Source organism: Aspergillus steynii (assembly GCF_002849105.1).
Source record: "Aspergillus steynii IBT 23096 chromosome Unknown P170scaffold_7, whole genome shotgun sequence".
NCBI lineage: Eukaryota > Fungi > Ascomycota > Eurotiomycetes > Eurotiales > Aspergillaceae > Aspergillus > Aspergillus steynii.
In genome coordinates this window covers 527542-541650 of record NW_020194404.1, presented here as the reverse complement: position 1 = coordinate 541650, position 14109 = coordinate 527542, and the positions used below count along the sequence as shown (strand labels likewise).

Sequence of the window (14109 nt, the reverse complement as noted above, 5' to 3'; positions counted from 1 at the left end):
TCCATCACACGATGTCCCACCAGCAACTTATTCAACCAACTGACAGCCCTCGTCGGTCTTGGTTTCCCCATAGATGAGACCCCGCAATTAGCTTGAATCGACCGATCATTTCCCTTCTCATCCGCGAATTGTTCCGTCGACTGCAGACAACAGAACTGCAGAAGAAGGCGAGGCCTTCCGACGGCCGGATAAATGGAAGCCATTGTACGGACGTGACAGATATGGAGGCAGCCGTTTGCTCCGAGGCTTTAATTAATTTCGAACGTGCTTCAGGATTTGTCCCCCGTCATGTTGGCCGACACTCCACTGACGATCCCCGGCAATTTCTGCCAGCGTTTCTACGGAGTACTAGGAGGAGATGGGAGGTGGAGGGGGTAGAATAAGCCACATATATAGTAGACGACATAGCAGGGTCTTGATGTGATCGGTCAGTCTTGTTGCTTGTCTTGCATCGTGTCTTACTCGTCCTTTCACCATGAGATTCCAAACGCTGTGTGTGATGGCCAGTACTGCTTCTTTGGCTGCTGCGCGGCCATTTTCGCGGGCGCTGAACACCACCCATTTTTTCACCTTGTACAGATACCCTCTTACTCTGTTTTCAGTTCCAGTCCACGAGTCTAATACTAATGCTCTATCTACAGTGGCAATTCGTATACCCAGACCGGATTCAACGCCTGGGGCGAGCAGCCCACGCCCTCCAACCCGATGGGAAACCCTCAACTAGGTATGAATCCTGCCCAGGGGTCTTGACTCGCGATGGTCTTACGCTCACACAACCAGGGACTGGCACGACGGCCGGTGGAACCAACTATGTGGGATACCTGACGACTGCCGAGAACTCGTCGCTGGTGCTCTCTTACAACTTGGCAGTCGGTGGAGCCACTATCGACAACGACCTTGTTTCATCTTACGCCGACGATCTTGTCTCCCAGGTCGGCGTGTTTGAGGACCAGTATGGTGACAAGCCGGACTCGGCGCCCTGGACGGCCGAGAGTGCGGTGTTTTCCTTCTGGATTGGTATTAATGAGTATGTTTTTCCGTGCGCCTGTCTTGTTGCATCATGCTAAGGGATTGTGTCTAGTATTGGCAACTCGTTCTACAACCAGGAGGCCAGCACCTTCACTCCTAAACTGACCGCCCGCATCGGGTCTCTCGTACAGAAGATCTACGACCTGGGTGGTCGCAAGTTCCTCTTCTTGAATGTGCCTCCGACAGGTCGCAGCCCTTTCTTTCTTGAACAGGGCAATGAGACTGTCCAGCAGCACGCGGCGTACCTGGCCGTGTACAACAAGAACCTGAAGGCCATGGTGGACGGGTTCAAGGCGAACCACACGGACGTAAGTTATCGACATATCTTCTGGCCTTCAGGGATAGAGAGCTAACGGTCTGATCTACGCGCAGGTTACCACTGTCCTTTATGATTCCTGGTCGTTCATGACCAAGGTCATTGATAGTCCCTCGGAGTACGGATTCCCCGATGCGACTTGCATCAACGAGGATGGCACGTCCTGTCTCTGGTGGAATAACTACCACCCTTCGGCTAAGTATCATAAGCAGCAGGCGGCGGATATGAAGGCTGCGTTGAAGCCGTTGGGCGCGTGGTGAGGTCTGGGTAGTATATAGTTCTTAAGTGTAAGGTGGTTACGGTATATAGCAAGCATAGTACATGGTAGTTTTTCTGCAATTCATGAATTGACTGGTTCAATTATTTCAATATTTCTCATATTTTGTTCCCATGCTCTGCATCTCCGAAGTATTGCAAAAGCCATTAGCACCTCTAGCTCTAGGACCAGCCCCATCAATATGATCACGATCATGACCATATTCCTAATAACACCCCCATTAAACCCCCCATCCCTACTAAACTCACACAAATAATCCTCTGCAGAAAATAACCGCAATCCAGTTCAAAAAAGAATGTAGAAAAAAAAGTGCCGATGTAAATCCTTACCCCAAACGCCACGGAAATTGAGGCGTCTGTCGATCCCTTCCCCAAGCCTCCGTGCCTGACATTCATCTCCGTTTCTGTTTCATCCTCCACGCCAAGGCGGAGTCTACGATTGACTGTTGACTGTTGAATTGAACATGCAGCACTTACTGTCAGTCGACTGAGCTGTACGGAAGAGTCGCCCAGTGTCCACTTGCTAGTCTTTGCTAGACTATGCCTAATATCCAGCCGTGAGAGTCTCTATCACACGGTCCGAAACCCCGAATATCCACTTTCCTGTCTGTACAGAGCGTCATTCGATCAAGGCTGCGGGGGAAGACAGAATGGATCTGGTCAAATGGTCCTTTACTGATGAGGAAAGGGAAATTTGAATTCTTCCGGCGGGTTCAGTTCTCTTACTTGGTCATCGTACTACTAGGACTGGTTCATCGACTAGTAGCTCACGATGAATAGGTATATAAGCCGGTAAGCCCTCGTCGTTGGTAAATTGGATTGTGGTAGTTGACTGATCAGGGTGCAGATAGTCAATCCTTTTCGTCTTTCTTTTCTTTTCCTTTTCTATCTTCAATTGATACTGGATACCCGATATGAAGCTTAGCAGTCTGATTGTCGCCGCTGCGGCAGGCTCCGCGGTGGCTGCTCCCGCTGCGAAGGAGCACAAGAAGAGAGCTTCGGCGTTTGAATGTTGGTTCCTTCCTACTTACCTCCTCTACTTGATTCGTGACTAAGTGTATGATATAGGGATTGGAACGAATGAAGCCGGTGGAGAGTTCGGTGAAGATACGATCCCCGGAGAATGGGTATTTTCATCTATCATCTATGTATCGTCTGAAGTCACGGCAGCTAATTGCACTTTCTTCTCAGGGAACTGAGTTCACCTTCCCCGAAATCGACGCCATCACTACCCTAATCGACAAGGGAATGAACATCTTTCGACTCCAGTTCATGATGGAGCGGTTGACTCCGGATGGTATGACGGGGTCGTATAACGAGGCGTACTTGAAGAACTTCACGACGGTGAGTCGGTCTTGTTCGCAGAGAAAGGAGGGAGCCTTCCTGACATACGATAGGTGGTCAATGCCGTCACCGACGCCGGGGTCCACGCTATCCTAGACCCTCACAACTATGGTCGATTGTGAGTAGTCTTTCCCACTGAGAGTTGAGCACAAAACTGATCATCTCAGCAACGGCGAGATCATCACCGAGGCCTCGGACTTCCAGACATTCTGGGAGAACCTGGCCGGCGAATTCAAGGACAACGAGCTGGTGATCTTCGATACCAGTATGCCTGTCTCTCTCATCCTTTCTCATTCTGCTTGACTAACTTCCCAAGACAACGAATACCACGACATGGACCAAGACCTGGTCCTGGACCTCAACCAAGCCGCCATCGACGGCATCCGCGCCGCAGGAGCCAAGTCGCAATACATCTTCGTCGAGGGCAACTCATGGTCCGGCGCATGGACCTGGCGCGACGTCAACGACAACCTGAAGGCGCTGACCGACCCGCAAGACAAGATCGTCTACCAGATGCACCAGTACCTGGACTCGGACGGCTCCGGGACCTCGGAGACCTGCGTGTCCACCACGATTGGCAGCGAGCGCGTCAGCGACGCGACAGCCTGGCTGAAGGAGAACAACAAGGTCGGTATCCTTGGCGAGTTCGCGGGTGGCGTGAACGACCAGTGTCGCGAGGCGCTGGAGGGCTTGCTCGAGCATCTGGCGGACAACACGGAGGTGTGGAAGGGTGCGGTCTGGTGGGCGGCTGGCCCCTGGTGGGGTGATTACATGTTTAACATGGAGCCGCCGAATGGAGCGGCGTACACGGGGATGCTGGATTTGTTGGAGCCGTATTTGGGATAGGCTTTTCGCCTAAGAGAGGCGAGGGTTTGCTAGTCTTATGGGAGATTAGATTAGATTAGGTAGGGTTGGCCTGCAGAATGAATGAGGTGGATACATACGTGGCTCCGGTCAAAAATAACCATAACTGCTGCCTTGATCTATGGATCCTGTCGGTAATCGATCCATTTTGGCTGGATTGATGAAAATAGACGGGGTAGTTCGTCAGGATATACGTACGCCTGCACGGAGCACGCAGTACAAGGCGAAGCGACCCACGCGTCGTAGACTTTGCAAAGTTCACCAGAACTATCTCGATCAAGGTTAGATCACTTGCACAGCCTTACGGCCGTAGCCTAACTGTGTCAGTCTAGGGTAAATCGTTGCGGGGAGGAACTAAGAAATTTAAGAGCAAGAAGAGGGCAGTGTTAAGTTAGTGCCATGAGCTAATTAGAATCGAATTGTCCATCACGGGCAGCCAAGAGAGGTCGAAACAATGCAGATGCCTAAATCAAAATCAGCTCGGCAGTACGCAGTTTGGAAAGGATCAGATCGGCCACCAAAATAGCAGACTTTGCTGATCCCATGGTCAGCGACCGGCAGCCCCTTGCGTTGCACGCGCAGTATTGAATTTAACTCAAGAAATGACCTCACGCGTTTCTATCTATATCTGACAGAACCTGGCAGGCTGACAGGACAGTGACATCTCCGGCGTGCTGGAAGCGTACGCCATTATGCATAAATTTGCCTTCGGCCTGCACGTCCAGCGTCGATAGTTCCGTGCCGGAGAAGATTTACCCCGTCGAATGGAAAACTCTGACTCGAAGGATGAATGTCCGTGCTGCAAATTCTCCGGCCCAATTTCCAAGGGCCCAAGCCATTTACCTGCGACTGTGGATCGTCTCCGTCTAGGCTGCCTCCTTATGGATCCATGGATCCTAAAGGATTGGGACCCACCGGGATGGATGGAGGGATCATGGGCCATGGCCGATTGTTTTTCTGTATGAGTGAACTTCTGGTGACTATGTTACTGCGTGCTGCGAGTATTGATGGTATTGAGTGCTATATTTGCCAAGTCTGGACGATCGTGTCTGCTGAGAGGTCGGATGACTGGTTGATCATCGCTGAATGCCACGGAGTGTGTTACGGAGAAGTCCGCAGTATCCTCATTAGTCTGGAGTACAGAGTAGGTAATGATTAATGAGTAATGAAAGAGAAAGGACGTAGTTTCAGGCGATCATGTGGAATGATTCAGATTGTACCACATCTCAAGGAAAGAGATTGATGAAAGGATGGAGGCCTAAGAAGAAGGACGCGTACAACCCCAGCCACTTATGACGTGGCGGTAGGGCTGATGTCGCCCCGTCTGGGTTTAGCCCCGTATTGTGCCCTCCCTGAATTGCCTGTCTGGGCTTAGTGGCATCGATACCAAACCACAAAATACAGCAATGTTGCGGTGGAAACCGACGTTACCGTCCCGGTTGTCAATTATAGAAACAAGCGTGGCGTAGTCGATCCCGTCCCGCGGTGATTGGCCTGCCGATCGAGAAAAATACCCCCGACAAGTGCAAAAAAACCCCAACTGCGCCCCCAAACAAACCCAAGGCTGCCGATCAGGTGTCGCTGGTGATTCTTAAAAACTGTCGGGTCGGCCAGCCTTTCGCTTTTTCTGTTATCTTCATCCTCTCGCCATCTGTCTCTACTGTCGCTTCAACTCCTAACTTCACCGAAACAATCCCCTCCGACATCTGGGGAAGCCTCCGACTACTACTCCGTATCTACCTTCACGACATTCGATCCACTCCGCCAAAATGGGTAAAGCCGGTCGCATCTTCTGCATATTCACTCCCTATGTACTCACCATCGCCTCGTTGATATGCATCATCATGGTTGGGTTGGGATGCACGAATTCCGGCTCCAACAACCTCAATGAGCTCTATTTCTTCCGAGTATGTTATCCTTCGCAGCCCGTCAGCCAAAATTCCAGAACTAACCACCCGCGCACAGGCCAACTTGGAAAACATGACGACATCCGCCACGACAGACTCCAAAGTCTCCGACGCGCTCGAAAAGGCGCACCTGAAGGTGAACGACGGCGACATCAAGTCCGCCCTGGAACAGGTGCAGAAGCAGTTCGGCATCTCTGATTTCTACACGGTCGGCCTGTGGGGATACTGCGATGGCAACGTCACCGACAGCAACGAGTACAAGGTCGAGGAGTGCTCCAAGCCCAAGGCCCAGTTCTACTTCGACCCCTTGAAGGTCTGGAACTTGGAGGACTCCGGTCTCGACAACGCCCTGCCCGACGGCATGAGCAAGGCTTTGAACATCTACAAGAACGTCTCCAAGTGGATGTTCGTCGCCTACATCGTCGCTTTCGTCGCCACCGTCGTCGAGCTGATTGTCGGAGTCTTTGCCGTCTGCAGTCGCTGGGGCAGCTGCGTGACTACCCTAGTCTCCGGAGTCGCTTTCCTCTTCACCACTGCCGCTTCGGTTACTGCGACCGCGATGTTTGCGACCGTCACCGGTACTTTCAACGAGAACCTGAAGGACTACGGCATCAAGGGTAACATGGGCAAGAACATCTACGTGGCGACCTGGTTGGCCGTTGCCTTTTCCCTGGGTGCCGGTCTGTTCTGGATGATTAGCTCGTGCTGCTGCTCCGGAAAGTCGCCGTACAACCACAAGAACAAGGGTGCTGCCCGTGGCGTGACCGCCGAGAAGGCCCCCTACACCTACGAGCCCCTTGGCCCCTACGGAACGCCCGCCCCTTACGGCAACACCTCCTATCCTTCTGCCGCCGGCAACGTCCCCGTCCAGACGCGCACTAACGCCTACGAGCCTTTCCGTCATGTTTAAATGACCAGGCTTGTTTCAAAACACCAACAAAAAACCAATAAACAAACAAAAAAACACAGGGCATCCTTGGCGTTTGTCTTTAAAGCGAACAATCACACGATTGGTCTTGCACATCAACTCCGACCTCACATACCTTTACCCCTAACCTCCTGAGATGACCCTCTTAATGAATTTAATGCGAAGTTGCAAAGTGCTTGATTTGCTGGGATTGAACTTTGGGACTTTTTCAATATTGTATTTTATCTGCTGTGATTTTTTATTCTTTTGATTCGTGGTCTGGACCGACTTGGCTTGTCGGTGGACACGGATTTAGGATATAGATAGATGTCGATGACATAGATACCCTCCTTCAATTTATGATGATCTTTGAGATTCAGGGGCTTTGTGCGTTACAGATTAATTGTAGGGGTCGGTTCTTGGCCGTTCTAGACCACCCATCCTGTCTGGTTTCACGAAGACCCAGCTATTCCATCGTCATATTGATCATCACGCGTAATATGGAGTACTTTGAAGACTTGTCTCGCCCTTTTCCTGCTCTAAATAGAAATACTAACCATCTCCTCTCCCTACCTCGTACGAAGAAGAAAATTGCGAATTCCACCACCAAGACATTACCTATATTAAACCAATTTCCTAAAGCGAACAGGGGCCATTGGCATTAACTAATAATTACCTTAATTAACCAGCAATTAAATGAGCTCAGCAGCCACACTTCTACGAAGTATTCTAGGCACACATGGATAAGCGAAATGAACCGGCATCTTGGCTAAATCGTGTTGCTTTACCACTGACAATGGGCTTGGAGAGGTTTTCTGGGAGTGTATGTTACTCTGCGGGGGAACCTTGAGAAACAAGTACACTTCTTTGAAATCAGCTTTTTATTTCGAAGGGGGAAATATCAGAGCATGCAACCCGTCGCTGACAGCAAAAAAAGACAAGCGTTTGCTACGCGCAATGCAAGTATTTCATGGATAGAGCTACAGTCTAACCCTATATCTATTGGCGAACGCTCCTAGGCAGCCATGAAATGCGCACTGGTGCCGAGTATTATTGCTGAGTATCAAGATATTCCGTCAGGATATGGAAATGAAAAGCAGAGTAGCAGAGTTGATGCATTAGGAGAAGATAATCTATTCTATTTGAATACCACAACCAGCGGCTGGATTCAGCCTCTATCAACACAGAGTATTGTCGAAGGGCATGATACTATTGCAGCAGACTTTGCTCGAAGGGGAATTTTGACAGAACTTGAATGCCAGTCTCTGTAATTAAAACCTGCTGCTCAAGCTTTACCCCTTGAGAGCCACCTTCCTCGCCGATATAGCTCTCCACACAGATGACCATCCCGGTTTCAATGACACCATCATAGCCAGCATCAGGAAAGTCGCCGCGGTGGTAGAGGTATGGATATTCCCCCGTCATTCCGCAGCCGTGTGCCGAGAGGTAATAGCGATTCGCATAGTACTTTCCCGGAATATCCCATGCCAGGTCCGCGTATTCGCGAAATGTTAATCCAGGCCGCAGAATGCTCATATTGTGCGTCACCTGCTCGTAGGCCGCCTTATAGAGCTCCTGCTGCGCCTCGGTTGGACTATCAGGCCCGGAATGAAAGGTCCGGGAGAAGTCTGAGTAATAACCATGGCAGCCGACAACGTCCGTATCAAGGCCAATGAGTTCATTTTTACCGATCACGTAGCTTGCCGTTTCTTGAAACCATGGGTTTGTGCGCTGGCCAGCACTTAGCAACCGTGTCTCGCAGTAGTCTCCATTCTGGGCGATGATAGACTGATGGAGGACTGACCAAAGCGCAGTCTCGGTGATCCCTGGACGGATTGCGTCGCGCAGTAGACCAACAGCTGCTTCGGTTGCACGCAATGATGCAACAATGCACTTGATCTCTTCGGCTGATTTTATGGCTCGCGCCATCTCGACGGGTCTTTGAGCGTCGACGATGTTGAACCCGAGGTTCTTTAACGCGACGGCCACATTGGCATTGAGGCGCTCCAAACCTAGCGTTGCTGACTTGCCAGCAAGTGCAGTAATCAACTCTCCCATGTCTTTGGCCCACAGGAGCTCACGCTCCTCGATCTTGGGACCAGCAGCCACAAAGCTCGCTGTTTTTGAAGGACGTACTTCGTCAACGGTCTCGTAGCCTTGGCCCAAGTGAAGACATCCTGTGAATTCGAACAATATAGAGCGGTTTGCAGTGAGCAGTAGGTAGCGAGATGGTGCATTGCGCATGCTGAAAACTTGCATGTTCCGGCTCCCAGTAGCGTAGCGAATGTTAATCGGATCGGAGAGGATGAGAGCGTCTATGCTATATTTTGCCATCTGGCTTCGGACCCTGCCTAATCTATAGAGACGTACTGCACGAAGGTCGATTCCCTCACTTTCAGGAGCACGATCCAATAATGCTAGATTGGAGAGGTCGGTCCTCTCTGAATGCCAGTCGAATGTTGCCATATTGTCACGAAAAGTAAGGGATCTGTCACCGACACAAAGTTGAAAGAACTCGAAAAATACATTGCTAGTCCAATGGCCTGCCTAAATTTATGTAAATTCCTGCTTCTAGAGAGATCCCAGAGTGACCATCCGGACGGATAGAGTAGCCGGTCACATGACCGGATACGGCCATCTGCATGGCTTGGCAATGGGGCATGATTAAAGACATAATACACGTCACGTAGGCATCTCACAATCCGAGGATGTTAAGTAAGAGTAGTGTGAGAGCGAAGAGGGTGGCAGGTCTGATGAAGTACTGCGCTACGATGGTTTTGATTCCCGTTACCATGAAATATGTGTATGGGGAGGTAACAAACAGCTGAAAATTGCGTAAGAAAATTTGATCGACGAGTAAATCAGGGACTATGAGCAAAAAGCCCAGTTTACTCATTATCTCCGCCCAATGCGGTTTTTGAACGGTTGGTTGCCGATTTCAAAATGCGGAGATTCCCATGTACGGTAATCTCGCCCACATGACCACACAACCGTGACTTCTCAGTTCTCCCCACAAGAGGCCCTTTCTCTCTCCGACATCTCTTCAATTACTATCTAGCTGCCATCTCCTGAAGGCTCAGCACCACTGGTTCGGCAAATAACGCTGTCTGCAATTCAGGTGGTATTTAAAAATCCTTATTAGAGTGGAAACAGTCGTTCACGATCGCCATGCGCCGTGACCCTAACCGCGAAAGACTGCGTGCCCGTCAAGCCTGCAGAAACTGCAGGTCAGTGACTGTTTGTTTCCGCATATTTGACACTGGCGCTGAACCTCGCGTTGAACAGAAAGAAAAAGGCACGGTGTCCTTCTGAACGACCGACCTGTTCAACTTGTGTACGCCTCAACCAGTCCTGTGTTTATGATGAAACACACCCACATGTATGGCAATCCCTACGCCATTTTGCATGGGGACATCCTTTGTTCAGTATTGATCTTTGAATAGGATCGATTGGCCGACCTGGAGAAAAAGGTAGATCGCATTTTGAACTGCAGAGATCAGAGATATGCACCCGAACATCCAGATGACGGGCGCCCCACAGAGCCCCCCAGCGCTTCTATCAGACTGCAACCAAACGCGAATCTTGAAGCCTCATCCACACATCATCCCTCAGGTGCTGAACAACAGTCCACGAAGTATTCCTTCGCTCCAATGCCCGAACTTCACGCCCCAAAACCAAACATCTCCGATTCCGTTATCACCCATGGCCTTGATGTCTACTTTGAGCGGTTCCACCGGCAGCCTATCTGGTGCTTTGATCGCCACGACTTTGAGTCCAACACTGAGGTGTCTACAGAACTTATCTGTAGTATTTTAGAACTGACTGCGAGATTCTCACGGGATCATGACTCACAAAGTTATGGTGAAATTGCAAGGTGGTCAATAATGTTGCGCATGGCAAATTCCACTCCTGGTCTCGAAACTATTGAGAGCCTCTGCTTACTTTCCTACTCTGCTTTTATTGGTAAAATTCTCTGAATCTCTCTTTCCGTTTCTGTTCCCATGGGGATTGACTTCGAGCAGACGGCGACATGCACCTTGGCCAATTTTATCTCGGCCTCGGCTTTCAGCTCTGTCGGTCTGCAAACTGGGATCGTTTACCGAAACCTCGCAACGGAAACCCTACGGCTGAGCGCGAGAAGAGGGTATTCTGGAGTCTTCAATCGTTAGAGCAATTCTATGGTGACCAGCGTGGTATCCTCAGAACAGCAACAGAAGATTGGCGTCCGTTCTATCTTTCGGACAGTGCTGATACGGAGTTCCCCCTCGACCTCGATGGAGCTTCCACGGCGTCGGATATCGGAATCTGGACCCTGTCGATGCATTTTGGATGGGTCTGGGGCAGAGTTAGAGAGTACGTCACTGAGTGTTCTCAGAACAAGTTAATAGAACCCTGGCGTCTCGATTCGACTTACGCTAAGGTGCTTGCTGATCTGACGGAAATCGAAAACAAGGCACCCTTGTGTCATCGATATCACATAGTGAAGTTCAATGAGCGTCGATCAAATGAAGTGCAGGCGGATAGGGATTACTGGATGCCGTGGCTGAAACTCCAGTTTACTTGGCATTCAATATTGACGATGATCAATCATCCCTTTCTATATATCGTGGCGTCACAGTGTCATCCTATCCTTGCGATCCCTAACACTTTTTGGCGTAAATCTTCGGAGCTGGTCCTTTTACACGCTACATGGATTGTTCGCACAATCGATATGGTTCATGATAAGGACGTTATACTACTTGATCCTTTCTTCGGACATGCAGCTGCCATCGCAGCTACAGTGCATCTTTACTTCTCTTGCGCGACCGACCTCCGACTCAGACAGAAGTCAAAGGCCGACTTTGCGAAATGCAGAAGATTTCTGAGAGGTTTCTCGTCATTTTCGCCTGCCATCGAATGCTTGGTCAGTCTAGCTCATCCTCTAAAGTGGCTCAGTAGACAGATTCTGATGTCAATGCTAAGAACTGCAGTCTCGATTGCTTGACAAAATGGCGCGAATAGCGTCAATATCTGAAAATACTGAGTACGAGTGGGCGCCGTCTAGGATACACCTCAGTGTTTCTTTGATGTGGGCTATTTTGCAGTGCAATGTCTCCAGTTCGAAAGTCCCGTCCTCTCCCGATGGCACATTGCTACCCACATCCCCTACCCTCACTGGTACAACTGAGGAAACGGAACGAAGCCCAACGCTTGAGATCAGCGTTACAGCAACGCTTCCAACGGCCACAGTAGACCCCTCCCAAGGGCACGATGCAAGCTTGCCACCGTACAAGGCCAGCTCAACGTCTCAGAACTTGCCTCGCAGTGGTGGTACGCGAGACACCGTTGTTCCACCTGCCGAGAGCTTCATGGTCAACAATCCCTGGCTTTGGGCATATCCTTCCGGATACGCCACCGTTGAGGACGTGGGCAATCTTCCTTCGGACCTCACCGCCGGTAATGGCCCCGAGGGATTCTCTACTTGGTGGGACTTCGGCAATTTCTAAGTATTATCCGGGACTATCATGTGGGCGTCCGCAGCATTTCGTTATGATCTGATGTGTTCCGCGACAGCCGATCTGATGCATCACGTCTCACAAATGGCTCTCATATTGATAGTTTACTATGCTGTTCACATGAAATGATGAGAGCACCAAGAGATCAAGCAAGTTAATGATCAAGGAATCAACCGGGTAGATATTTCAAGACCCAGTGAAAAAGCCACTGCAGGCACCTTTACCGCACTGAACCAACGTGCTCTTCGTCCGTAGGTAGGCCTGGATACCTTCGTGGCCATTTTCCAGCCCTATACCGCTCATCTTCCAGCCGCCGACAGGCATCCCCGCAGGGCTTTCTCCCCAGGTGTTGATCCAGCATATTCCCGCATCTAGCTGTTGAACAACACGGTGAGCAAATCCCACATCAGATGACACCACACCAGCGGCAAGGCCCATTCGAGTATTGTTGGCTCGGTGTATCAGCTTAGGTAGCCAATCTTCTTGCGCCTGACGTTGGGTTTCGTATGGCAAAATGCACATCACTGGGCCAAAGATCTCTTCTTGCGTAACCCGCATGCTGTCACTGCAGTCGGTAAAGATGACAGGAGGCACCCAGAAGCCTTCCTTCGATGGAAAGTCTTTGTGGACGTCAATGGCGCCATCAAACAGCACCCGTGCCCTATCGTTGTCGCGTCCATACTTGATATAGCTGTTGACTTTATCTCGTTGAATAGCACTCACGACAGGCCCAAAGTTGGTTTTCGGATCCTGCGGCAACCCCATATTGATCCCGCGCCGGCACCGCTCGATTAGAGCATTCTCCAACTGCCTGAGAAGAGTGTCGGGTACAAAGACACGGGTTCCATTTGTACAGACCTGGCCCGTCGAGACGAAGTTGGCAACCATTGCAATATCAGCAGCCTCCCCGATATCAGCATCTGGCAGAATCACAAGGGGGCTCTTCCCGCCAAGCTCCATCGTAATTCCCTTCATCCCAGCAGCAGCCTCGCTAGCAACCTTAGCACCGGTGCTAACCTGCCCTGTAAAGCTCACTTTGGCAATGCCTTCATGAGCAACCAACGGCGCTCCCACACTCGGTCCATCACCATAAACAACATTAAAGACGCCTGGTGGCACCCCAGCTTCGATATAGATCTGCGCGAGGGTATGTGCATGGAGCGGAGTGACCTCGCTTGGCTTGTATATCATGCAGTTACCCGCAGCCAGGCAGGGCGCCGACTTCCAAAGAGCAATTTGAATCGGGTAATTCCAGGCACCAATGCCCGCACAAACACCGATTGGTTCATGGCTCGTCGAGAAAAACATATTAGGCCCCAAGCGTGTGTGCCGTCCTGGAATTTCGCCCGCAACAAAATGTGCATAGTACTCGAGAACATCAGCCCCGGTCATGATATCCACTGTAGACGTCTCTGACCAGGGTTTCCCAGTGTCGAGGGTCTCCGTAAGAGCTAAACCGTCGTTACACTCGCGGAGAATAGATGCCGCTCGCAGCAATATGGCAGCCCGGCGTGTTGTTGGAGTCTGTGACCACAATGGAAACGCTGCTTGAGCAGAAGCAATGGCGTCATCGAGCTGCTGTGGAGTGGTCGTATGGACCGTGGCCAGCGGCTTTGCATTACTCGGGTCGACAGAAGTGAAGGTGAAAAGGTTCGAAGACGATTCAGGTTGTGGCCTGCCGGAGTAAAACGTGTGTATCTCGCCCGGGCAAGTCATAGTTCTGATGCTTAGTACAGCCCAGGGACACCCTTCCTGGCGTTGATGGTAGATTGGACAAGTTCCGGTAACGTCAGCCGAGCGACGACTTATTACTGTAACACGGAAACCATGACAGAGAGCTCAGTGAAATAGAAGATGAGAATCACAGCCGGATCACAGCCGGATATCTTCCTTGGAAGAAGGAACGGATACGGAGTCCGTGTGAATCGGATTAAAGGCCCGACTATGACGGGTTACGGGCCGTTCGCTTTT

The 14109-nt window shown here is 50.7% G+C and overlaps 6 protein-coding genes across 6 annotated transcripts; 4 read left to right on the top strand and 2 right to left on the bottom strand.

Annotated features, from left to right (window-relative positions):
• Positions 1–499: 499 nt before the first annotated feature.
• On the top strand, positions 500–1694 carry P170DRAFT_457846 (SGNH/GDSL hydrolase family protein; the record flags this gene model as incomplete). The annotated part of the gene is made up of 5 exons (XM_024851745.1): positions 500–573; positions 642–724; positions 781–1027; positions 1082–1337; positions 1402–1694. The coding sequence occupies 5 exons, from the start codon at positions 500–502 to the stop codon at positions 1603–1605; spliced, it is 864 nt and encodes a 287-aa protein (XP_024700803.1). The 3' UTR covers positions 1606–1694.
• Positions 1695–2535: 841 nt separating this feature from the next.
• P170DRAFT_449188 (glycoside hydrolase family 5 protein) lies at positions 2536–3811 on the top strand (the record flags this gene model as incomplete). Its single annotated transcript, XM_024851024.1, has 6 exons — positions 2536–2632; positions 2690–2748; positions 2813–2965; positions 3019–3083; positions 3133–3230; positions 3282–3811. 6 exons carry the CDS (start codon positions 2536–2538, stop codon positions 3809–3811), a joined length of 1002 nt encoding a protein of 333 aa, XP_024700802.1.
• Positions 3812–5386: 1575 nt separating this feature from the next.
• Positions 5387–6814, top strand: P170DRAFT_413762 (SUR7/PalI family protein). The gene is made up of 2 exons (XM_024846991.1): positions 5387–5736; positions 5795–6814. The coding sequence occupies exons 1-2, from the start codon at positions 5599–5601 to the stop codon at positions 6644–6646; spliced, it is 990 nt and encodes a 329-aa protein (XP_024700801.1). The 5' UTR covers positions 5387–5598; the 3' UTR covers positions 6647–6814.
• Positions 6815–7852: 1038 nt separating this feature from the next.
• P170DRAFT_413760 (M24 family metallopeptidase) lies at positions 7853–9109 on the bottom strand (the record flags this gene model as incomplete). The annotated part of the gene is made up of 1 exon (XM_024846990.1): positions 7853–9109. The coding sequence occupies one exon, from the start codon at positions 9107–9109 to the stop codon at positions 7853–7855; it is 1257 nt and encodes a 418-aa protein (XP_024700800.1).
• Positions 9110–9811: 702 nt separating this feature from the next.
• P170DRAFT_457843 (uncharacterized protein) lies at positions 9812–12367 on the top strand (the record flags this gene model as incomplete). Its single annotated transcript, XM_024851744.1, has 5 exons — positions 9812–9870; positions 9929–10022; positions 10087–10606; positions 10666–11546; positions 11614–12367. The coding sequence occupies 5 exons, from the start codon at positions 9812–9814 to the stop codon at positions 12127–12129; spliced, it is 2070 nt and encodes a 689-aa protein (XP_024700799.1). The 3' UTR covers positions 12130–12367.
• P170DRAFT_478455 (aldehyde dehydrogenase) lies at positions 12325–13854 on the bottom strand (the record flags this gene model as incomplete). Its single annotated transcript, XM_024853562.1, has 1 exon — positions 12325–13854. The coding sequence occupies one exon, from the start codon at positions 13852–13854 to the stop codon at positions 12325–12327; it is 1530 nt and encodes a 509-aa protein (XP_024700798.1).
• Between the last annotated feature and the right edge of the window lie 255 nt (positions 13855–14109).